Source organism: Pseudopodoces humilis, chromosome 3 (assembly GCF_049639895.1).
Source record: "Pseudopodoces humilis isolate 2021_Gansu_Grassland_sample_001 chromosome 3, ASM4963989v1, whole genome shotgun sequence".
NCBI lineage: Eukaryota > Metazoa > Chordata > Aves > Passeriformes > Paridae > Pseudopodoces > Pseudopodoces humilis.
This window is the reverse complement of record NC_142202.1, coordinates 68,265,784-68,292,005: the sequence shown is the minus strand read 5'-3', so window position 1 is coordinate 68,292,005 and position 26,222 is coordinate 68,265,784. Positions and strand designations below refer to the sequence as shown.

General features: G+C 44.8%; 1 protein-coding gene across 7 annotated transcripts; it reads right to left on the bottom strand.

The window, feature by feature from the left end:
• Window positions 1-26,222, bottom strand: TRAF3IP2 (TRAF3 interacting protein 2). Of its 7 annotated transcripts, XM_014263329.2 has the most exons (10): window positions 25,880-26,219; window positions 18,597-18,681; window positions 17,595-18,347; window positions 14,385-14,574; window positions 11,907-12,082; window positions 10,445-10,533; window positions 8,676-8,744; window positions 6,368-6,484; window positions 5,183-5,257; window positions 1-605 (listed from the first exon to the last, which is right to left on the bottom strand). In XM_014263329.2, the coding sequence occupies exons 2-10, from the start codon at window positions 18,610-18,612 to the stop codon at window positions 459-461; spliced, it is 1,632 nt and encodes a 543-aa protein (XP_014118804.2). In that variant the 5' UTR covers window positions 18,613-18,681; window positions 25,880-26,219; the 3' UTR covers window positions 1-458. The 7 variants fall into 7 exon arrangements, 6 of the variants coding, with proteins under 6 accessions (XP_014118804.2, XP_087909575.1, XP_005518668.3 ...); XM_088053449.1 differs by lacking the exon at window positions 6,368-6,484 and having other exon boundaries at window positions 25,880-26,222; XM_005518611.3 differs by lacking the exon at window positions 25,880-26,219 and having other exon boundaries at window positions 18,597-18,714.

Genomic DNA, 26,222 nt, shown 5'->3' with positions numbered 1-26,222 from the left:
TAAGATTGCCTTACAAAAGGCAAATATATTTAATAGCGTATATACAAATTAATGGTTCAATAATGCTATACAAAGCAGGAATATCTTTAAGGAAACCCTGAGCAAAAAGGAGGATGTAATTTTTATATTATACTTACTGCAGCATTATTTCTGGTATTTGTTTGCTATAATAACTAATAAAAGGAATACGTTAAAACCAGATGTTAAAATAAAAGTGGGCATTCTTTCCATTTGTAGCTTATTTGAAACTCTAGAGAAGAGAGTTCTGTCCCGTCAGCTTTGGAAATAGATGTTTAACATGGTAGAGAACAAGCTGAGCCTGAGTAACCCAAGACAACCAACTCCTTTAGCAGAAAGAGTGTCTTCTGTCATCAAAAAGAGCCATCTGGAAGAGTGCTGGCTCCCTGCCAGGAACAACCCTTTAACAACCACTCGTCATGTGCTTTAAGTTATAATGTTCATAGCGGCACAACCTGTAGTGTTGGTAAAGGTCCTATTGGAGGAGCAACGTATTCCTCCTCACGCAGTAACCGCAAAAGAATGTTCTTCTTATTCTTTGGCCAGTTATAAATGTGAGTGTTCTGCAGCCAGGTAGGCACATGTTCCTGAAAAAAAAAACAAGGAAAATAAAAGCTAAATCCCATAAATCCTTCTGAATCCCTACAAGAACCTTTCAGATTCTGTCAGATCCTGCCAAGGAAGATTTCATTTTGTTCTAGGCACTTCCTGTAAAAAGAAGAAAGTTAATTTGGCTTCAGAATTGTATTTGGTTCCTAAATAAATGAACTTTGTGTGATCTCACAGCTTGCCTGTCTCTCTTTCTCTTCTGCCATCACATTGGCTAATTTCACCATGTTTCAAAGGAAGTCTATGTAATGACAGGCATTGAAAAGCTTGTGAAAACAGAAAAAGAAGAGGAGGAGAAGGGGAGAAGGGGAGAAGAGGAGAAGAGGAGAAGAAGAGAAGATGAGAAGAGAAAAGATTTCAGTGCCCCTAGCAGGGAAATCTTCAGTGCCGCTTTAGTAGCTACTAGAGGATCCATACAATATGTTCAACATTGGGATGAGGATCGGTAGGGAAAGACTGGGACCCCACAGGAACATTTCACATGCTGGTAGCCCTCTCCCCTCCCCTTGCACCTTTCTTCGCCAAGCATTCTGTGCCCTGACCAACTGAGCAGAAGGCTGAGGCTGACGCTAAGCTTGAGGAGAGACTAAGGCATCTCCAGATTAGCAGGGTCAAACCTCCACCACTCCCCACATCCTGGAAAAGGTGCAGTCCTTCACAGGGGTTGGCTAATGTCCATTGACATAATGAAGCCAGGACCACCATGGCACTGGAGAGTGACAGCTGGCTGATGGAGACAAGTCTGCTCAGACCTCATGTTCCCAAGTTCCCACAGCCTTGGGAGGCTTCCATATGGACAGCCTGGATGTGTAGGGGTGAAGGGCTATTATAATACCACTAATTAACAGAGGGACAGATCCTTGATCAAAACCAGTTTATGGTTACCATGAGACAGAGATTTGTTTTGGAATTGGAGACACCAGAATGTAGCCAAAATGAGCAGGTTAAGCAACATGAGGAGCCAGGACATCCAGCACTTGGTCCCTGGACCTCTTACTTAGCAGTGTTTTCCCAGGATAGCCCCTGTTAGACAGTTCCTGTCAAGCTAGTGGAACTAGCTGCAAGAGGATAGAGCAAAAAGCTGCTGGCGTACACATCTCTGGCACCTTGCCAGGGGATGCCCTGGCATGGGCTGCACATGTCCTGCTGCCAGCAAACAGCCTAGCTGCATTCCAAACCTTTCATTCCCATGATCATACTTCTCAAATTGGCTGTATTTTCCTTGGCCTGTACAGCTGTAGGAACAAGGCAGCATCGCTTTCCCTGCTCAGGGAGCAGTTTGTGTTAATTGACGCAACCACTCTGTTAGAGCTACGGGATTTATGTATAGGAAGAAGGAGGTAAGTCACACAGGCACCTACAGACCCATTACTATGAACTCACCTAGGCTTCTGAACAAGCAGCTTTGTGACTGGCAGAGGTATCTATCAAACCTGACCTTTCTCCAGTGGCTGAGAAAGGATAGGCTGTGGTCAGTGGTCTCTCTAGAGCGGAGGGTTGTTCTTCCAGATGGACATCTCACTGCACAAGGGTAAGATCCGACAGCATTCCCTTTGGCAGGAGCAAAAATAAGGCTTCTTGCCTCCACCTGCTAGTCTTTTTATTTTGGCATAGGAATGGATTTTAATCTTCATGAATTTCTCTCCTTTGACAAAACTCTTTGGAACTGGCCAAGAGACTCAAATGTTTGAGGGAGAAAGAAAGATGACTATGCTTGCATGCACATGCATACCATTGTTACATGGAACTTGCTTCTTTACTAAATCTTGTTAAAAGCTACAGAAGGAAATGCAATTAAATACAGCGGGGGTTTTACCAAATGAGCTCTTTCTCTGCCTTTGATAAGAAACTACATTTTTTGGACAAAGGAAATACAGTAGGTATAGTCAGTCTGGACTTCAGAAATGCATTTAATAGAGGTCCACATGGGTAAATCATTAGTTAAGACGGAAATTAGTGTGAGAAATGTGTAGTAGGGAAGAAATCAGGAAGTAGGGATATAATGACAGAGGCACTACACATCCAGAGACAAGCTCTGTGCCTTGCTTCCAAAACTGCTTTGTTTAATACCCTCCATAATGAAATCAGTGAAAAAGCACCTGCACATGAATCAGCTCTGGCAATAGTTTTAATTTGAAGGAGGTGTGTAGAGGTAAAGGATAGCTATAACTCCTGTTTCTATCCAGAGTGAGAAAGGGACTTTTCCTTGCCATGCAACAGCATCTGTCATTGCAGGTGGGAGTAATGGGAAAATGTTTACTGTTCTTTACATTTTTAAAATTTGTCTATCTGTGAGCTAAGAGGAAACTCTCTATGCCATAGGGAGAATATCCGATAACTCCGCAGTTCAAACTGGCAGGAAGAGGGCAAGTGTATTACTGCAGAGGACAGGACTGTTCAGGGCTGTGACAGCAGAGCATGGTTTGGCATGTCCTGCCTTCCCTGGCACCAGCCCTGTTCATCTCGCCCCTTGGCTGCTTCCAGAGGGAGCCTCTAGCATGGGGCAATCTTGGCTTAATGCTTTGGTCATCAGGTGGCCAGATGAGGAGGACACTTTTCTGTGGATTGTTGCCATGCAAACCTTGAACCAGCAAGACCCATGTTTCCCTCAGTAGTGTGTGACTGGAAGCTGGAAATTCCAATTCCACCTTAACTGTGTTTTGTGCATTCCTCGCCTCATTATTCAGTTTCCTAATGAATGCTCCTTGGATCACACAGATCTCTTCCTGTTGGAGGTTGACTAATTTTCACATACCAGCAGTGCTTCATGATGTGCTGTGTATGAGATTAATTCATCTAATAGCCCCATCCCTAGATGAAACCTCCAAATCTTCATTTTCTGCTCTTTTCAACTGCCAGCTATGCTAATAGTTGAACATATAAAGGGCAGTATAAAAAAGACAAAATTGAAGTAATTTGCCTGCCAACATCATCCAATTGTACATATACTTGGCAGTTTTTCAGGTACCTCACTTCCTCTGACTGCCTCCAGACTTCACTACTGCAACCTGTTCAGGCTCTGATGCTCTCCTTCCACCCATGATGTCCTCAGTTACATTACCTTTAAGTAGCTAGGTGAAGGTAGGTGATGTAGCAAAGGATTATGTGGAGAAAGAGACTAAAGCTTAACAGCTTTAAGGTAGAAAATGCTGATCTGCATAATTTAATGAGAAAGGCACCTCTTGAAAAACTGAAGGGTTATGTGGGACTACAGAGGATAGGCAGGAAGGATGTCTGGAGCCTGATACTTTAATAGAGGGAGCTGGATAAACCAATCCTGGAAATTCACATGTTGTTCTGTCTCAGTGCCCCAAGGCAGCTATAGTGCCTCATGGGACACCTCTGCAACCCTTAAGGTGCCAAGTGGCTCTAGACTGTGTGGTCTGTTCACATGGTGGGCACTCAAGTAGCCCCGAGGTTAGGAGCCCTTTCCCCCCACCAAAGACTGACTACTTCCCTGCCTTTGGCCTGCCCAATTCCCACCATTGCTGTCTTCCAGGTACGTAGTCAAGGTAAGTAGCAGACTGGGATCATTCAGGAAGGGGTCTGAATGACATGAAATACCAGAAGTACTGTTCAACCCACAGGACCTCACGTATTTTACAAACCCAGGGACATATTTTCAAATTTCTTTTATCTTTTCATCCATCTTAAATTGGTACTTAAATAAAGAACTTCATTACACTAAAATCCACAAGTGCGATGAGACTGCACAGCTCTATAACCATTGATAACATTGTTTAAATTTTGACTCATGTTCCAAAATTTGGGCACCCAAAGAAATATAAAGAATTTTTCCACACTTTTCTAAAATGCAGCTGTACCTAGGGGCAACATGATAGCTACCCAACAGTGAATATATATACAACACAGGAGATTGAGGAAGCTATAACTGAAGCCTTTTATTATTTTTGTCTTGGTAAAAATGCAAGAGATTCTCTCAGTGAGGTAGAAGAGATGGGAATCTTTTGCATTACTTATTCTCAAATGTATCTTCAAAACAAGTAAGGAGGGCAGATGAAATGGCAAGTCCTAAAAAATCTTAGTTTGCCTTTGATGGGCCCGTCAAAGTTCAAGCAACAGCCTAGTACTTTTATTTATTATATTTTTATATTATACTCTTTATATTCTCAACACACCCTCTTCCAGACCCTCTCTTCACACCAGTCATAAATCCTGCCCATCTCACTCATCAGCATTGCATTTGGACAAAATTATAAAAGGGTTAATATAAAAAGCATGCTTCCTGGATCAATTGCCTCTCTCCATTTAAATTCTTTCAGTGCTCAAGGCAATTTGAGTTTTAGTTGTACATTCATCATGAGAAATACATTTATACACTGATTTATATTGTAGATGAAATGTTTTTTATTTGCATGTACATAAACCTATAAACTTTGGAATACATAAACCTATAAGCTTTGGAATATTACTTGTGGGCTATTAAGAACCAAGAAATTGAGTGTTTGGGTTTTAAGATTCCATCTGCTGCACTGTGATCAAAATAATACGCACTTAATCATGTGGCAAGTATATAAGCATGCATGTATGTTACCTTTTTTGCATTCGGAAAAAGCACAGGGATGAATCTGAAGTTCATACTTCCTTGCTGTATAAACTCGATCTGCATCTAGAATGGAACAAAATGCCAGTTTAATTGTAATGACATGACAATTTTTCTCTGTATGCATCTGAACCCTATGTATAAAAGTATTCCTTGCTTACTTAAACTGCTCTTCTGTTTAAATGATTTGATCTATTGCTGGTGGACTCAGTGTTGTTTGGTTTGGCCACTTAAGCTAATTCTTCATTGCTACAGAAAGGATACAGGAAAGATCCGTCACCATTTCTTGAACATTTAGTTTCATGGTGAGAAATAATTGTGGGTTTAGCTGCAGATGCAATCCCATGAAATCCATCTCGAACTGGTGAAGCCTGACTTGACCAGCATCCCTGTTTGGCCTACAAACTGGTGAAAGATGTCAGCCAGAGGCCAGGTCTGTGTCTGAGCTAGGGCCCAGCCTGCTCCCCTGGACACAGGCATCCCAAGGGTGGTACAAACAGCAGAGTACTGCTGAGAGCTCATCTGCTGGTGACAGCTTCTGAGAAACCTGACTGCAGATTCAAACTGGGGGATCAGATAGTTTACAGAGTGAGAAAGGCTCCAAACTGCAAGACTGCAAACCAAGGGAGAATGGATCAGCTTCATGGCTCTATGGGCTCTTCTGGGCTAAATGTCCATCCTGTGACAGGCTGTGGAGTTGTGTGTCTGATCCTCTGGCAATGTGCAGTCCCCAGGAGCCCCACATTGCATCTCTGGCCCTTGCTCTGCAATTCCATCCTTCAGTCAGCTTTACTGCTGCCTAAGAAAAGACCCCAGGATGGCTGAAGCAACAGGGGCTGGTTTAGAGGGAGGAAGGTCAGGCGCTATTAGATAAGATTGTGCTTAGGGCTATACAAGGGCTCAAGAAGGTGAAGGAGGGGAAAAACATTGAACAATAAAGAATATGAAGAAATAAGAGGAGCATGTTTAATAGGATTTTTCTTCCTTGAACCTCTTAGCAGATGTTAATGAGTATACAGAGCTGATGAGAGGAAGGATTAATGAATTCCAAAGAGGGGTGTTTAACTATGGGGATTAGGAAAAACAAAGCAAAGAACCTGCCATTTGGAGACAGATTTGTCTTTTGAGAAGAAGAGACAGTCTTTGTAAAAACAGCAAAAGCATGTCCTTGCTTACCATCCTGTGGATGTATTTAGTATGTAAGCCGTGTTCATCCCTGTCCAGCTGGGATTCAGCCCCTTCCACATCCTGTTTGTATTTTGGACTGATTGCTATGATTATCATCACTGTCTTCTGTTAGGGAGAAAAGCACTTTTATGAAATTGAGAAACGCAGCATGTTTGGTAGAGGCAGATCGGAAATCTGCCAGTTTGTGTTTTAAGTGATCTTTGTGTTCCTGGCAAACAAGAGGATCTCATTCATTCTGGCAGGAAATACAGGAGAACTCACACACTAGTTCTGCTCGTTATTTCTCAACATCTCAATATAGAAAATCTAAATGTCAAGAGATGTATTAGCAGCTACCAGTTGACACTTGGAATCCCTGTCATAAAAAGCTACTTTTTATCAGTGTAGAGTGTCTATGTGCATACACAGAAAACTTTTGTCTTCAAATTCAGACCCAAATGTTTTCCAACAGCTTATGTAGAAGTGCATCTATTTAGTCATCTATGGCTTTTTATACAAAAAGCTACTAAAGACAGTGGTCTGTGGAAGCTACTTCTAGGGCTCTCAGTGGCAGAAATGACATCTTCTTGCTGATCTTAATGGCAAAGTGTGCAGAGAGGTGGTTGGGGGGGGGGGGGCGCTTGTGGATGGCTTGGGCAGGTTTAGGGGTACCTGGCAGCTCTGTCATGATGAGCTGCTCCTCCATCTTGCTAGGACAGCCCAGATCCTACCTCTGACCTACCTCTGAGTCCCCAACTCCCAGCCCCACACTGAGCTCTGGTTTCCAGAGAGTGGCCATTCTTTACATCTGGGAGATACCTCTCCTCCTTAATGGCAGCCCAGCTGAAATGCAGCAGATGAAAGCTTCCTACTTGTGTTTACCTGAGGCCTGCGCTTCATCCCTGGCACATCAGGCTGTGTAAGGCTTCCAGGTCTGTGGGTCACAGTCAGCCTGGTATGTAATTAACTCTTCCCTTCTGTGCTGTATCAAGAGAGTCTGCTCCAACACAGGGTCAAATATGGTAAGGAGCCATTATCCCTTACACTGGCTCAACATACTCCAGAATTACTTTTGCTTGTGCTTGACGTGTGTAAGCATTTGCAGATGTTGAGGGTGTTGAAGAGACATGCCCAGTTGCACACTTTCTTCTGCTTGTGTCCAAGCAGTCCCTTCCTCCACACACATGTAAGGGTTTTGAAGTTAGAAACTGCCTCTACAGTCAGTGAGGGAAACCAAACTTTTACAGGGTGGGTAGTCAGAGAAAAATCCTCAGGTGGAGACAGGAGATTGTTCTCTGCACGTACTGGTTTCTCCTACTGACTGTGCACAAGTCCCAGAGGAAATCTGCCAGCTTGTATTTTAAGTGATAATGATGTTTTTGGCAAAAGCAAAGTCACCCTGTCTTCTGGTTTCATTACCTACATTACACACAGTGAGCCCAAGCCTAATTTGTCCTGCATGGACACCTGTGTAGGGGTGGCTCAGATGGTTGAGCTTCCTTGCTCAGGTGGAAGAGGGTCCACCACTTCTGTCATCCTGTTCCTGAACCATGGAGAACTGGCCAGAGTGAGTTAGAGACCTGATGGGCACTCAGCAGGGTGAGAATCCAAGGAAGCCAGTCCATGATGGCTCCTGTCCAGTGACAGAATTGCCAGTTTGCACCCAGCTGTGCTGGTATAGCCCGACCACCTGGCTTGATCCTAAAGAAGATGTGCACTCACTGCTCAGGGGAACTTCAGAGGAAGCTGTTGCTGCAGGGGACAGCACTGGCAGCAAAATAAATCTGTTTTACTGCTTAGATATATGTAAAGTGATGAGAGCAAATCTATATATCAACCAAGAGAATATCAATTTCCAGTTTAAATGTAGGATGATTTATGCAGAAGAACTCTTCAGCGTTTTAGATATCCATGTAAAAGCTACAGGTGAGAAGGATGAATATTAGCCATGACCATGCAGCCTGGGATGAAATACAGATACCACTGTAACCAAGCACAGCTAAACCCCACTATTTAAAAAGGCGATGGAGGAACAACTTTTCCAATGGCAGCTTCAGCATGGATGTAACAGACAGGATTAGAATTTGCCAAGAATGTCAGGATTAGCACTTCATTTCTTAAAGAAAGAGCTCTGGGACCATCAGATGCAAAGATTTGCCTACACTCTGTCTGAAACACCTCTACTATTTTTACAGGGGCAGGGAAGACAACAGTAGGGTCTTGCATTTTCATTCTGTCCCTGCTGTGTATTAGAATAATTCAACCATTTTCCTCAGATCACCTCTGCTATAAACAAGGTTAAATTGCCCTTACATACATCACCTAGGTAGCGCTCCATCCACTTAATGATGTCAATACCTCGTACCGTGTCCTCAAAGATATCAATCTGCAAGAGAATGGAAGTCTGTGGTGAGCATTCCTTCACCTTTCCTCCCCATTTTACAGCACTGATAGAGGACCTACTCCTTCCCTTGTTTATTACAAGCATGCCCAATTCCCTTAGGAAAGAAATATGTACATGCATTTCTCCCCTTTTCTGTGCAGTCAGGCTGGAGAGGCAGCAGGCAGAGAGCCAGGCACATCCTTGGGATCCCACTCAGCTGGCCCTTTGACTGGCTGTCCTGCCAGTCCCCAACTCCCAGGCATTTTTTACTGGGAACAACAAGGTGCTGCTCACCTTCTCCATCTGTATAGCTGCAAATGCCTGCTATTTTCTGACTGCAAGGTTGTACTGAGTATGAAGCTTTAGCTTCATATTGAACTAAATATTCAGGGTGTGTGGTGGGAAGTCAGTCAGGTCGCTGATAACTGGGTGCAGTCACCCAGACTTCAGTGACAGCAGAGCAGTGGAAGACTTCATAGGACTGAATACCAACACTGCTTGCTTCTCTGCATGCCCAGTAAACTCAGAAACCACCAGTCAGTGACTGTGACCAATGGAGTAAGTATTAACTTCTCCAAGTCTTCGAGATAAGAGTCATGATCTGCTCTCAAGTCTTTCTTTTTCCTTTTCTGAATGCAGAGAGCCCACTTGTTTCCCTGCTTTGGGGCCATTTTGCTGTATCTATTACTCTTCAATAGGCTCCAAGAGTTGCCTGTCCAGCAAAGGTGCTGTTAATGAGCCTTCTAATCTGTAAAGCTATGGTGCCCAGAAACTTTCTTATGAATTGATCATAGTACAGAACTGCTGGAGAGAAGTATAATTGCAGTCTCTATAAAAAAAACTTTGATTCATGAAAATAAATAAGCATGTGCAAAGCCCCCCCACTGAGTCTCATTCAGTTTAATGATAGCCACTTGCTTAAATGCTTTCCTGAATTGGAGCCAGAGTGAAGGTTGAAGGGTCAGATAGCATATGCTCTTGAAATAAGAAAATACGAATCAAGATTTTGATGAACACTGAATCCTAGAGCCTCTGTGGGCCTCTAAGATGAAGCAAACTCATGAGAAATTCAGTTAAAATCTGAATGGTTTATGGGATTAGACAGTATGACACAGACCTTTTCAGGCCAATGATTTTTAGAATCCCTTTTAAAAGCATAACAAAGCAAAATCACTTTTAAAGGGATAACAAAGCAAACGAAACCATGAGATGGGCTGTTTCATTAAGCTGTGTGAATTTTAGAATCTACTTTTAGATCTTTTTTAGCAGAAAGCTATTCACATCTAAAGAATCAATGATGTAATAGCATTGGAGGAAAAAAAAAAGGTAGGATAGGATGAACATTAGATTGACCTTTTGTAACACTGATATTACAGATCAAATATGAGACAATATTAATGGAATAGCTCACAAAACCTCACACTATTGCCCATCTGGTGTCACTAAGTAAAATTTTCCAGGGTCATTATTAAAGCATATTTCAAAGCACAAAATTCAGTAAAAAGAGGAATAAACAAAAAGGCAGATCATTTAAATTACAGCATGCAAAACCAGGACTAGTTCAATCTATTTGTATCTTCCTTGGCCTACAAAACGTGATGATAACCAGAAAAACATTTAAATGGACAGTGTATTGCCACTGCTTTTTTTAAAAAAAACCTCTTCCCTGGTTGAAAGTAATTTTTTCCAGAAGGAATACTTACAGCAGTTTGAAATCCATTTACAGACAGGAAGTTCACAAATTTCATAACCTCCACTGCCGTATCCACTGAGTAGGTTATAAAGACTTTGCCTGGGAGAGAGAGTCTGTATGAATACGTAACACATTCAAATACACCATTCAGGGGGTGAGACTATCACAGCCCTCCTTTTCTACCACGCTGCAGGTTCTGCCCACTTAGGTCTCTTTGGATTGTTTACGAAATGGATGTGGGATGGTGCAGTGGCTCAGTGTTGAGACCAACCCCCTGTACAAAACCCTGCTCTAGATTTGAGCTCCTCCTGCCTTACTGGCAAGCTGCAGAGGGTAAATCCCTCTGCTGCTCCCCCTGCCCTGTGACCAGAGCTGCTTTTTCCCAGCACTTGGGCATACCTGAGCCTGGGCTCTCACCCTCAGCTCGTGTTACCTGCACTAGCTGCAGCCAGCACAGCTTTCGCCAGACCCACTGATACGACACAGAGCTGGAAGGGCCCTTATGCATGTCATTCTGCCTCTCCTTGGAGCAGCATTAACCCCCTGTGCAGGCAGGATGCATGGCTGGTGACAACAATGTTCTTGCCCTTGTGGGAGGGGTTTTCATGGATTTGCATCAGGGTAAACCAGCTGGCTGATCTAATCCAGCTGTGCATGTACCACAGATGACCCTGTTTTACCCAGTAATTCCTCCATCTAGGACACACTAACTGATAAAGTGGGGTCTATCCAAGAGTGGCATCTGGTATCATGCCTCACTCCTAAAGGCCAGAGAGATGCGAGATTTGAAAGGTGATACGCAGAATGGAGAACAAAGGAAAAATTGAAACCTCAGGAGAGCTGTGGAGGGTTCTTAGCAATGGTACATCTCACCTACTAGTCAGCTTGGCATTCAGAAAGAAGCTATTTTTCTGAAACCTGACTTGCCCTTAGAGTTGGAGGATGACTCTATCTGTGGTGCTGGTGGCAGTAGAAGCATGTCAGGCAGAGCCTGTGCTGCCCTCAGCATGTCCCAGAGTCCTCTCCAGACTCACCAGTTCAGGGAGAAACTAAGGTCAAGGCTCAATATTTTTGTCTAGTTTGGGACAGGCAGAAACATTTTATCCCTCAGGCTTTGTTTGTAATTAGTCTTTTACTGTAAGCTCCAGCCCCTCCTGCCTCAAAGCAACATCCTGTTTAGCAAGGAGTCATGAAAACATTCTAAACACTATTTATTTTTTGTAAACAAAATAACAAGCAATTAATGACAATTACCCTTTCAGGATTCAAGGGGGTAATTCCATCCCACCAAACACAGACATTCACACCCAACAGATGTGGTGACACTTGGTATTTTCTTTTCTTGCTGTCTTTGTGTCTTAATGTCATTTCCCCCTGCCTTCTCCCCCTTTCACCACTCTGGAGCTCTCTCACCTAAAGCTGTTAGGCCGTGCTGTAAAATCTTGCACAGAGCAAATTTGCTAACCACTTACGCAACTCCTCCGGCAGATTGCTGGCTCTCAGAGTTCCCCTGACTGCAGGGTTACTGAGAGGTCTCGGGACAGCAGCTGGAGACAGAAAATTGTCAGAAGGACAACCGCATGCTTCATCCAAGCCAAACACCTTGGGGGGCAGCTGACCATTAGGTAGCTGGTTGTATAGCTGGTTTCTACAAAGAAAAGCATTGGAGGATTTAGAAAATACTTATTTTCAGGCAAAATTCTGAATTTCTTTTCCTTTTAATAACACACTAAGAACCTTATCTGCGTATTAGCTGTGAAAAGTTCTCCCAGAAATGCTTGGCTCAGCACATCTGCTTAGTTATCACAGTGTCTTTGGAACAGATACCTTGGTGACAGGCTACCACAAGAAGCAGTTTATCAAAGAAATAACATTAATCACAGGAAGTAAGTCACATCATAGCTGAGAGCTGTTCAGCTTGCAATTAGCAGAGGCAAAGGCTGTTTCTGAGTGAGAAATAATGTCGTGCATGTTGTTATGCACATACGGGAGCAGGGTGGTCTTTGGGTAACCTCTTCCCATTATCTAAAGGTAAAGAATGCTTCATGGCACCTCAGATGCTCTCACCATGTCCCAGGGAGCACAAGAGGCTCAGAGAAATTGGGAAAATGGGTTTACAAGGGCACTCCAGCTCCAGCTCCAGAGGGCCTCCAGTCTTGGACAAACCCAATGTTTTGCCAAAGGGAACAAAGTTAATTTCTTGACCAGCAACAGCAGACCCAAACAAGGGTTTCTCATGTCAGGGACTGGCATTCCAGACCTGCAATAACCTTGCCTAATGTCTTCTCCATTGTAGTAAACAGACAGAAAGGGATGATTTTAGGAAGCTTAGCAGTTCTCGTCCTACTACACTTTGGCTTCAGATTGTAAGTCAATGGGAAGGTGAATCTATAATAGAGATTTTTACATGAGGTGTGCTTGCAGTCTGCTGGGTTGAATCTGTTGGATGAGTTTTATGTTTCTCTGAGAGCTTTTCCCCACACAGCCATGATGTTTAGTCAATCAAGACTACTCTCTTTTTCTTAGCCTTCCTTAAATGAATGATGACAGGTTGGTCGCAGCATGTTTTCTGTTGTCACATTAAGATTTGGTTTATTCATTTTGGTGCAGATGTTTTCTGTTACAAAACACTCTATAGGCAAATATTACCAACACATAACTGCTGTTCCTGGAGTCAGCCTGCAAGCAGCAGCCACGCAGCCGCAGGACAGACCCCGAGTATTCTGGATCTCTTTTAGCAGAAGAAAGTACTAATAAAAGCAACACATGCTTCATCAATGGCCACAAAAACACTACCCAGTGGCTAATTTGCAGATCTTTCTGAAACTCCACCTTACCTAACAAATGTGCCAAAAATCAGGTGTCTGGTTTTAAATCTTACTACTGCAAAGGATACCCACTACCCCCCAATATTTTTACATTTTCATATAAACTCTTCAGTGCAATTCTCTCTGCTGCAGGTACTCCCTTATCTTGCTGTCACTTTTCTGTTACAGCCCTTAACCTTTCACAGGCCAGAGCAGAATGCTATTTCAGTGGTTTGCCCTCTTTTGTCCTGTCCAACAGTTCCCTCCCAAGACCATGTCACATAAGTAGACATTTTCAAGCACAGATGCCTGTAAGTTTAACACCTCTGAAAATATGGTCTCCCAAGACCATGTCACATAAGTGGACATTTTCAAGCACAGATGCCTGTAAGTTTAACACCTCTGAAAATATTGTGGCACTTGAATAAAACCAGCCTGATTTCAGATATTCTCAAAACATGAAGCTTCAGTTTGTTTTTAGATAGCTGAGTCTGAAGGAACACCTGCATGAATAGGATTTGCCATCTGCTAATGAGATACTTGTAAGAATATAAGGCCTGGTAAATTAATATTTGAAAATCAGTCAAAAAGCCCTGGATGAAAGGTTATCAGATCATTTTGCTATGAAAAATCATAGAAAAGGCTGCAAATTGCAGTGTAGCAATATATCAGCAACTGATGGGATTTTCTCCCTTCTTCTCTGCATCACAGAAGAGGTAAGAAGGAAATCACTGGACGCCAGTGATTGAGTTGTCCCAGGCTGGTACAGTGTAAAGCTGAAGATCCCAGCAAGCCACCAAATTGACCTTTGCCCGTGAGCAGGAGAGCTCTAAGATTTCAACTGAGATATTTTTCAGCCCCTCATCCCTTTAACCTTCAAGCATTTATCTTCCTTAACCGTGCATTTCAGGGCGTGCCCTAACAACGTATCAGGTATCCGCTTTTGAAGTCCTTTAGGAATGGGTCAGGCCCCCACTGGGCATAAAACAGCAAATAAAGAAAGCAATCCAGCATCTCACATGTACTTCTGCAGCCTGGGCACGCTCACAGTACAAGGATTCAGAATTACTGGTTGAAAGCCCACAAAATCAGATCAGAGGAACCTCCACTTCCCACAACCCCCACCCTGCCAGGCACACTTACGGGAATCGAGGAGGACCAGGGGAGGAGCACGTCCTCTGGGGTGGTCGATCTCCAGTGCCTCTGGGAGCACGAAGGTTTGAGTAATTTGGGATGACTTGCTGGGCCGGGCGGATAACTCTCATGCAAGGTCCAGGAACAGGAGGAAGTGGTTGCGATGGCTCTGCAAAATGTTGGTAAGGAGCTCTGCCATCTGGGAGGGTGAGAAAATAAAGGCAGCAACTATCATTTCAGCCAACACATTTTTGCCTCAGTTTGTGTTTATTCCTTTCCAGGCATGTCTCGGGAAACTGAGCAGTTTGGAGGCATTTGAAGGTATCTTGCTCTGAAAGAAGCCAGATGAAGGAATGTTTTAGAGTCTAAAGCCTGCTACTTCCCATTCACATATGGCACGGTTCAGATCCCTGCTCAGGGGTGGGCATTCAGGGCTGCTTTGTCCCTGCACTTACTGTGCCTCAGTGGTTTTGGTAGGGTTTTTTTTTTTTCTAATTTCTTTTTGGCAATGACTTGTGAAAATGAATCATCCCAAAGTTCTCATGAAAGCAGATGCAAAATCCTGGAACAAATCAGTTTGCAACACTAGGACTAAACAGACTGTGATTATTGTAAATGAAAAGAGGAAAAATAATCGCTTAGTTTGTTACTTCACCCTGTGTGAATTTTCTGTCAAAGTGACATTTTAAGGACTTGCTGCTGCTCCCATTGCCATCCAAGACGCTGCAGGGGAAGCCCAAAGTGATAATTTTGCTCAAGTAATTCTGAAAACCTTTACTGTTGCTGGCCACACGTAATACTGATTAATAACTATCGTACAGTGGAACTGTTGGCATAAACTGAAAGAGAAAGCAATGTAAGCTGTTTGTTTCCCAATTGGGGAGGAGGAATTTTTTTTCTCTCAGTCTTTCTGCTTGCAGTTTTCATTAGGCAGCAGCTCTGTGCACTTCCAAGCTGCTGTGTGCAGATCAAAGTCCAGCCTGACAAGGCTTATTAGCACTGCATGATTATGGTGTTATGAGCTGTCTCTAAAAGCTGCAGTACTCAAATGCTCTTTTACCCCAAAACTGTTTTTTAAATCATTTTAGCTATTTTTGGGTCATGGTTTCCTTTCCCTAGCAGCCATGAGGAATATATATATTTTTTTTAAGGGGAGGATAAAGAAAGAGAACAAAGCTTTGATGAAATATTCCAATTCTGGGAGCCAACAACTAAGAAAAAAGCCCTCCAACCAACCCCATAATTACACAGATTCCTGATGAAATTGTGAGTCAGCAACATTGCATTTGTTGAGATTGTTTTAGGAGATTTTCCCACACCCCCCCTTAATATTTGCATCAGGACAGGGTGAAAGGGTCTGAGAGAATCATCTTGCAAGTCAGTATGATTTCCTCCTGGATTCCTCATGACCAGCTCTAGGGAAGGTGGCAGGGATCTGGGACACTCAGTTTGGTTTGGAGGTTTTAAGGCCAGTGTTTCACCAGCTTCCTTTAGATCTGTCTGCTGCTACAGCAGATTGGATGCAGCCACAGTTCAAAGCACAGCGTGGCCAGGCGTGTGTGCCCACACACCCTCACATCCCTCAAAAACAGATATCGGAAAAAATGATCCCTGGGCACACGGCATTGTTGTGAACACTTCTTTGACTTCAGAAACAGTTTCGTTGTTGTATCTCAAACAGCAGGTGCCCCGAGCCAGCTTAGAGCCTCTGGGCACAGTTGCTCTTCCCCAGGGGAGGCGTGTTGCAGCACACGAACTGCAGAGCTTTGTTGTGGGCTGCCACTGCCCAACAATTATCTGAGACACAAGGAGCTGTCAGGAGGTGATTTACTCTGTACCAGGCATGTAAGAAACAGGAGTACAGTTGCCAGCTTCTTGGTCCTGACCAAATCTGCTCCAGCCATCTGAGTTTATTTTACTCTTTTTGCCCTCTGGATATGACTGGAATGGTAGTGATTTTTCTGAAGAAAGCCTTTCAGAGCTCCAGCTTTCAAACAAAATGTCCTCATTCAGTAAATGTCCTATTTCTCAGATGCCTGCTTGTGGAGGAGGTAAATGGAGGTAAATAGTGAGGGGTGTTGTGCAACCAGCTTTTTGTCTGCTTAAAGCTGAACTGAAAGGAGGTAGGAAAAGAAAACCAGAGGACATTTTAAGCTGTAAATGTTGTTGAAAGTCCATCTGTAGCCCCTTCCCCTTTACAAAGTTCCAAAATCAGAGCTGGAAACTGAGTTTCTGAAACCCTCCTCTTTCATATACCTGATTATAGCACATTGCTGGAATGACAAAACTCCTTAAACAGATGCAATATAAATGCCGTGGAGTCACAAAAATGGTTAAAAAAAAAAAAAAAATAAGTTTATCAGAACAGGCCTACAGTTTTTATTACAAAGGCAGCCCAAAACAGGTCAGGGTCTCATGAGCCTAATGTAACATAAATTATATCAAAACAATGATATTGCTGTTGAATGTTCAAAGCTCACTTCATAACAGATAAAAATCTCAGAGGCTGAAAAGGAATACTAATTAATAGCAGGCTGTAAACTGTGCTGTAGTCTCCAAGAGCCAGAACGCCCATATTGAGGGAGTCACATCAGCGCTCAGCGACACAATCACCAGCAGCTGAGAGGGCTCCATTTTAAGTAATGAGCTTTCATTTCAGCTGACAACGGAAAAAAAAAAATGAGGATGATGGATGTCACGCTCTTTTCACATAGAAATAAAACACATGGGTGAGTCTGGCCATAGTGCTGGGAGATACTATTTATGGAGATCAAGGGTAACCTCCCATCCTGATCCTGGCAGGAAATTCTCAACTTTGGGGATCCAAGGGGGAGCAAGGAAATCTATGAAAACAACAGGAATTGAGTCGGTATAGGAGGCTGCCGAATGACTGATGCAAGGAGGAAGGAAATGACTAGAATATGAAATAACAGCAGGGAGAGGCTGTGCATGCTCAGCATGACCGACAAAGGCTGGTTTCTAGGCAAAATCATTCGCTTGCACTCAATGAGTAACTGCGACCTCTTTAACTTAGAGGTTCAGAGGTTTTGCAGCAGAGAGTCCAGCCACATAACCCAAAAATCTGAAATTGTAAAATGGACTGCAGCTAGATGTTTTAAAGAGCTTAATAATCGCATGCTGTGTTGGGAACACGCCCTTAGTGAACGATGGCTGAGACACACCCAGAGAACCTCCTGTGGGGCGAGAGGAGCTACTCACATGGGCCTTGGGGGGGCTGCTGTGCCGGGCAGCGGTGCCTGAAGCAGCCGTGGGCTTGCGAGGGGGTGTTGGGATGGGGCAAGTGCTGGCACAGAGGGCACTGCTGTTGCTCAGGTCCCAAAAACTCTCTGGAGATCAGTGGTCCTGGGAGGTCCTGGGGGTTCAGCACAGACACCAGTGGTAAGGGGGGCTCCAGATGCCTGATGCCCATGACGTCTTGTGACTGGGAGTTGTACCCTGTATCTACAGTCCCCAGCTCTGCCAGGAGTCTGTTTCCTGAGGGTTGCTGTGGCTGTGAACTCCCTTGGCTGCTCTCCTCCAGTGAGTCCTCAGGAACATCAGACAAGATCTGCTCTGATTTATTGGAGTTGTGCCTGGTGTCAGCCGAAAGCTGTGATCTTGGCTGCATGCCTGGTTTGTCCATCCCTATAGAATGTGTCTTCGAGGGAAATACTCCTGATATTGATTCACCAGGGGAACAGGAGTGTCCAACTCCATCAGGATCAGTATCCTTTGATGACCACAAGCTGCTTTCAGGCTCCACGGACAGTGCTGAATGACGACACGCTGGTGCTCTGCAAAGGCAAGATGGATTGGCTCGAGGTGTTCGAGCAACACGTGGGCTCTGGGCCTCCTCATCCTCCATATCCTCTCCAGAAGGCTGCAGAGCGTTTTCCAAGACGTGTTCAGGTAACTGGGACCATGGCATGGATTCATCCACTTCAACTGGTATGCTTCGACCCACAAAAGTACCTGAAAAATTGAGAGAAGTAACACTGGAGGTGGACAGGCACACAGTCGAATGCCTCTCATCAATCACCATTCAGTGACTGTGAGCTGGAATACTGAAGAGAAATATGTATTCTTTAAATTCTTTATACTTTAATGCTTTTTAAAAAGATGTCAGAAAACAGCAAGAAAGGTCTGGCTGACTTCTGCCAAAACAAGAAAGTAGAAGGTTAGCTGGAGTGAAGCTAGTAGAGAATTGTAGTTTGGACTAACCTGACACAAAGGCCATTTCCAAATCTTTTCGTTGAACCGGAAGTGAGTCAGCTGCCTTACTGCAAGGCCAGAATTTTTCAGCAAGCTGGAAAACAACAGAAAGGACTCTTGTGAACATGGTGCAGTTTCACATGGGCAATAATCCTAAAATAACTCTATCTCAGATGCTGGAAAAGAAACAGCAGTTAAAGTTTTGGAAATCGTGTTGCGCAAATCAAGTGTTTTTTAAGGGATTTCTGAAACCCACTGTTCCTGCTGACACCGGAGGGGGACAAAAGCAGATGAACCATCTCTCAGAAGTAATTCTAGCACCTGACAGTAGATCAGACTGCTTAAGCTTGGAGGTTTGGTTTAGGCACAATCCAGGCAACACAACCATTTGCAATTATTTTACTCCTGACCTTCTAATAACAGCTGATGCATTGGATCTAAACTTCACCACAGACCTAGCTGAGTAGCTTCAACTCAAAATCTTATTTCCAAGTGCTGCTGCTTATATTGTACCATTTCTTACTGTCTATTATCACACGACTCATTATTTTAAATTGCTGTAAATTAAAAGATAATTTAGAGAGATTAGTTATTGGTTGGATTTTTTTTTGCCTCTTTCCTTCAGAACTGACTTGGGCCCAAAACAACATTATCAATTATGAATTCCTTTTGGGGCTGCTATCAGTAAATTTGGTCCAGCCAAGTGACTCCTGATGATGGATGCCTCTTCTTCACCCTGAGTCAGGATGACAACAGCACGACAGGTGAATGCTGAGCAGGCTTCAGGAAGTGCAGCCATCTTCATCCTCTTACAGGGTGGAGCTCACCTTCCTCCCAGCAAATTCTCTCTCCAACCATGGACTATAGAAAAATGTGCTTGGTGCTCATCATTCCCCCAGCCATTCACCTTCTATCAGATTGAAGAAGCTAAAATCCCAAGTAGGAGAGGGGACTAAGCACTCAAGCAATGGGAATGACAACATTTGGCAAAATAATCTCGTCTGAAAGCCTGGTGTAGAAAGTCAAAATCACAACATGTTTGAAGAGCTTTTAGCGATCCAAGGGTTTCTCCCAACTTCAGTCACAGCATCTTGAGCAAAAAAAGTCAAATTTAAATGACCACTCTATAAAAAAATGTTGAACAGAATCACAGAGAGGCACAAAGGAGTGTCCCAAGCCTTTACCCTGGCTTTCACAGCAATTCTGTAAAAGCAAATGTTGTGCCCCATGTTACAGGGCAAGGTTGAGGCTTTACATTTTTGCTGATCAGATCAAATGACACATACTTCCCCCTGAAAGTACCTCTGGCACAGAAAATTCTGGGTGTAACATTTGCTAGGAAGTAGGATATAAACTGTGCTTTGCTGCTGGGCTGCAATGTAAACATTCCTCCTCTCTGTAACTTAAGCCCCATCTGTGCTGAAGATTTGCCATATATTCATACATACCCTATGTTATATTAAACACATCCACAGGGAGAGTTATCCTGGGATAATTACAGTGGGATAATTACACTGGTAAATTTTCCCATGTAGGCAAGTCCTTAGAGCAGCTATTAGCTGCACCAGCACAGCACACACGCTGCTGCTCCGACAGCTGCAGCCCCTGCACGAGAGCGCTGGGTCTGGTGCCAAACCAGCTCCTGCCATTCCAGCGCCCAGGCTGGAAAGGCTGACAGTCAGCTCCCCACCATCATGTCTCTCCCTGAGGTTTGCACCCCTTTTCCTCTACGCCCAGTCACAAACACCAGCCAACTGAGTCTTTTCTGACAGGCATAACTGATGTTATGGAAAGAGAAAACCTCGACCTCTCAGCACCAGCGCAGGACTGTGTCAGGATGTGCTGTGCTGTGTAAGGGTGGCAAAGTGCCCTTTGCCTGGGACCTTTGGTCAGATGTCTGTTTAAATGATGACTGCCCTGGGGTGGTGACTCAGCAGGGCAGTTCAGCACAGTCAGATTTACACCAACCAGGCCCTAAAGCTGCTGAGTGGTCCCCTGAGAGAGAAGCACCTGTGAAGGAGAGGTTGTCAAACGCCTTGCAAAGCAGCTGTCTTCTGCTCACCTCGACAGTTTTGTAAACCTGACCCTTGGATCAGCTGGCTTTGGAGTGCCTGCTCAGACACGCTTCAACTTGTGGATATCTCTGTACGTTTGGTCGTAAAAGTGAATGACGCGCACGCTCCGGCAGCACAAATCACACTGCAGACTCTTATTCCCCTCTCCAGTAAACTGGTTCCTCGCATAAAATTCACCCTGGTGTTCACAAAGCACAACTCAGCTGTGGACTGGGGTACAGCTCCACCTCAGGCATTATCTGATCATCCCTCCATTCGACCTAATCCTTAGCAAACATGCAAACTAGACTTTTCAGAAACAAATTTGCAATGCGTCATACACCAAGATGCTGTTTTGATGGTCTCTGAAATAGCTGGGTAAAAATGCTAGAAAACACTTTGAATTCAGATCCTCTATACTCAATAGCCTTTAGCACCATGACAAGAAGAACAGATTTCTGTGAAGAAACCAAGATCTCAATCCAGAGCTCAATGAAGTAAATGGAAATCTCTCTATTGAGCTCCATAGGTTTTGGATTGGGTGTCAGATGGGATTTAAAAGTTACTAAAGTCTACAACCTCCAAAGTTTTTGGTCTTTTTTTAGTTCCATTGCTAACATCTAGCTATCTATGAAATGAACTTCATGAATCTACTGAAAGAGACAACATGGGCAAGGAAAATTCAGGTTTGCTCTCTTGAAGTTTATTATTTAACGTAGTCAGGGATATTAAGACTTTATTAAACTGTATAGCAAATCATCAACTCTTCAAATGTCTTACTTCAGAATATTTAAAAAATGTCTTTCCTATTAGTTTAACCTCTATTTATCTCTGAATGGATAAATGCCTCTTCATCTCTCAAATCAACTTAATATTTAAAAGACAGCCTTATTTCCTTCCTGTGTAACTTGAGCTTAAAATTTACTCAAAATACCTGAGTGAAATAAGTTGGTCAGACAGCAGTGACAACCAAATCCACCACTTACGTTTTCACCTGAAAAAGATTCCTGTTTTTTCAGATTGGTTTTTGCTTAGATCCTGCTGCAAGATGTAGGCAAAAGCTGAGCTTTGAGATCCATGCACAGCCCCTGCTCCCACAGAGTTGAGGTAGAAGGCACGAAGGGGATGAGGGCTTTGGCATCAAGAAAGTAGGAAATGTGACTTCATCCTCCTCCTCCTCCCTCAGTAGCCCTGGCTGGAGAGAGGAGCTGTTACAACAGCAGAACTCTGCCTATAGTGATGGCCCCAGGGATAAATTAACCCCAGGACATGCTGAACATTCTTTGAGCAACGCTGGCAATTGCATGTGGATGGGAATTCCCAAGAGAAATCCCCACATTGCTGAAAATGTAACAGATTATTCAAAAACATCCTCCTCCAGCAGCAGTACTTCAGGGTGTTGTTTCTGCTTAGCTGAAGATTCTTGGCTTTTGGAAAAAGACCCAAAAGAGCCCATTATCCCTGTATTTTATGTTGCCTTGTGCTGCTGAGTTTCATTTTGTTTCCTTTGACTTTTCTAGTTAGATTACCCTGCAAATACAGTTAGGCATAGGGCAGAAAATTACCTGCTTGGTCTCCTGTGTTGAAGAACTAGAGGAGAGGAATGCTTCAGCATACTGAAATACCCTCAGAAACCTGTAGCCTGATCTCTGCTCTGGCACAGAGGCTGCTGGAGAGCAGAGATCGTGCCCAACCTCATTTGGAAAGACACTGCACTTCAAGTCAGTTCATGATATTGCCAGAAAATGTCAAGAATTTAATATCCCCCCTGCACCTCTGACTATTCAGGAGATTACTGATAACCAGCTGGAGCCATTGCTTATATTCCTGCTTGTAATAAAGTGAGGAGGCCCTTCCTAGAGGGACAGAGCCTGGACTGCTCCCAAAAATGTCAAGGGAACTCCTTAATCCACTCTTTTTCTTTCCTCTCCTTATACACCCAGTTCTGCAATGTGCATTAATTCAGCAAATAACCTTTGTGGGTGGGTGCTCAGTGATTCAAGCTCCTGACAAGAACCCCTTTCCATCTTCATTGTGAGGCTTCCCACACCCAGAGAGCTTCTTCCTCTGTTTCTGCCAGGGAGACAGGGGAAGTTACCCCGACCTCCTGCTCAGAGCCAGATGCTGCTGGCCATGGCCACTCCTGGAAACCTGCAGGGAGAGCATAAATGAAGGGGAGCAAATTCTTCTGCAGGTCAGTAGAGATGGGCCTGAGCACCCAAGTTTGAAACAATGGCCAAAGTCCCCTAAAAATCCTCTCACGGAGGCAAGGGGACAAGGGGAAGGGTGTTGGACTCAGCTCATCTGTACTATTTTCTTGCAGCTGATTGCAAAATCCATCAGGTTTCATCTGCTTTCTAGCATGAAGACTTGTCAGGATGTGCTGTCCCAAAACACACACTAAAAATCTATCTGCTTCTGATTAGAAACCTTCTGTCATGAGGAAACAGAGGAAAGAGAGACTGCAACACAGGCATGGTTGTGCTCTCTGCCACTTCTGCAGAGGGGGAAAATACCTTTACTCTTTTGATCAAAGTTTTATTTGTCTACCTTGTTAAAACAGAAAACATCAAGATGAGAAAGAAACCTCACCTTCCTTGGTGCACAACACACAAGGACAGGGCTTTTTATTCACCAGTCACAGCATTTCTGAAATGGCATGGGTAGAGATTAGCTGAGATCACAAGCAGAGGGGGTGGGGGGAACAGACAAGAATTTCTTGATTTCCAAATAATTCCTGCATACTTTGGCTGAATCACTTAAGCTCCCTGGTGCTGCTGATATCCATCTGCAGGATGGGAGTAAGTGTATGCAGAATTTGCAAGCTGCTGTGAGGATGCCCATGATGAGATCCCAAGGAGTTCTGTTGCCATGGGGTCAGATAAGTGTGCAAGAGCACTTGCTCTACGTGCAGCTTTCTCTACAGAAGCACTGGACACAACTTCCCTCAAAAAAAAAAAACCCAGAGAGAAATCCTTACAGGAGGAGCAAGTGCAAATGTGGGAACTGGTTTGGGTCCACAACTTAAATAAGAACTGCCAAGGAAATCCAAGCTTCAGAGTTTCACACTTCACCATGAGAAATTTTGGCTTCTGTCATCACAGATGCTGACCCTCTCCCTTGGGTACCCTCCACAGCAAAGACTAAGGCAACGTGTCACATTCCTAGCCCAGACTTTTAGCCCTCTAGGACAAGTAATGTTTGTTTTTATGAGTTCTGGAAAAATTAGAAAAATAATATGAAAATAATGTTCCTCTGGCTATATGGTTGCTCTCATGTACTTTCTGAAGCATTGGCAGGAAAATCTATGTGTGCCAGGAGAATATACTTCAAATCCTGCCTGCATGGCAAACATCACAAACTCTTTTGTAGCACTAATGCTGCTTGACTGGACAGTCCATGGTGCAAAGGCTAGAGCAGACCCGATATTTTTTGCCTTTTTAGTGTGGACATCGATATACATGTTGAAGGAATGCTGGGCAATAAGTAGTAAGAAACTAGAAGGGTGACATTTCCTAGCAGAATCTAAACAGGCATCTCAGATATATCCCTGCCAGTTTTCTAAACTTTGTGAAATACGAAAATATCTACAATTATCTTTGGTATCCTTAAAAATGTGACTGTTTTTCCAGAGGGTACTTCCCACCCATGTCTGGTGCTGACAAAACTCCCACAAGCACTAAAGAATCCCCAGTCTGGGATATCCCATGACCCCGGGACATCCAAAACTCCTGTCACAAAACTGGGGCTGGCTCAGTGGGGTGGGACAGGGGGGATCACCCTGAGAGCTATCAATTTCCTCAGCCTGCTTTCCTATAGCTTCATGCCTTACATTGAAGACTATGGTTCCTAAAGAAGCCCTGGTATTTCACAGGGCTGACGTCTCTCCCATCCCTAGCCACTCTCCCTGCTCTGCAGCACGAGGGCTGCGAGGTGCGTGGGCGGTGGGAGGCTGAGGGAAGCCTGTGGGACCTGACGTGTCTCCCTCAGCTGGCGTGAGAACTGCCTCGCTCACTTGCAGTCATGAAACGTGCAGAAATGTGTGTATCTTTCAGACATGTACCCTCTGCCAAACTTCAAAAGCCACTGCTGGGGGTGGGGGGCACTGACAGACACAAACACCATAATTGCACATGCCTTGCTTCCTGCCTTAAGGAAAGCAGAAAGAAAACTCAACTCCATTGGAAAATAAGAAAATAAAAAATACAGCATGCTTCCAGACACTGCCAGCACTCTGCAAGGGCAAGGCCGGCTTCAGAGGCTGACAGCAGTGCAGGCAGCAGCAGCATCGGGAGCTACCCTCCCACCCTGGCATCCCTGTCTCTTGGCATCACCCGCCTTGGGTGTCACAGCAACATCTGGTCATGGTGGGGCACTGGTGTGGCCAGTCCAGGCCTTGAACCCACCCAGGGCTTGCAGGAAATGGGAATTTCTAATCTCGGGGCTGCTGGTGGTGGCTGAGGGCCAGTACGCCCAGATGTGCCAATCTTGGTGCCCAGCCAGTGCTAACCCTACAAAATCTGTATCCTGAAACTGGGTGAAATGGGAACACGTTTTATATAGCTGATTTTATCCTAATTGAAAAGAACACTACCACCTTGTTCCCATGCCAAGGCTATAGAGGATGGAGCAAAAAGGGTCTGCGATCCTGTCTGCTTCGCACCTTGCAGCTGCCTCTCCCTCACCACGTCTGTGGACCTGTCCTATGCAGCCCCAGGTCAGCGGGGAAAGGGAATGGGAAGGGGAATGGAAATGAGAAGGGAAGGGGAAGGGGAAGGGGAATGGGAAGAGGGAAGGGGAAGGGAAGGGGAAAGGAAAGGGAAGGGCAAGGGAGAAGGAGGAGAGGACCATCTGCCAACACAGCACCTTGAGCCTGCCGAGCCGGGTAGGGCGGGAGCGGGATCAGGCCTGGCCGCCAGGCATTGCCAGGCAACTACGTAAATAGGCAGGACAGCATTTCGACACCAGGCGTGTCCGCCCCCAGTGTTTACCCCAAACCCCTCCTGATTTAAAAAAAAAAATAATAATAAAAGAACCAACAAACAAACTGCAGCGAAATGGCTGAAACATGTTGTAACCATCTGTGAAAGTCGGGCTCTGATGACACGAGAGAGGGGGGAGAAAGCGAGCGAGACAGCAACTGGAAGGCGGGGAGGAAGCCCCAGCGAGAGCCCGGCGTGGGCCAGCAGCTGATGGCAAACAGGGGCCGAGAGAGGCGGCACCTCGGGCACTTCTTACCTTGCGGCCGAGGGAGGTTCGCGCTGGGCTGCCCGAGGAGAGCGAGAGGGCTGCGCGCCTCCTGCGCTCCCCGCCGCGCCCGGGGCTCCTTCCTCAGCCGGCCGGGCGGCTTTCCCCTCCTTTTACGACAGCCTCCCTGCCTCTCCCAGGTGAGCGGCAGAACTGGCTCTGCAGCAGGAAGTGGAAGAGGCAGGCAGGGCTCAGCACGGCGGCGGCGGGAGAGCCTCGGTGGGGGAGTGACACTTGGAAGCTCGCAGCTCCCTGCGCGCCGCTCGCCGCCTCTCCCTGCCTGAGCGCCGCCGATAAAGAACTCAGGGGGAAGCCCGCTGTCATTCCTAAACCG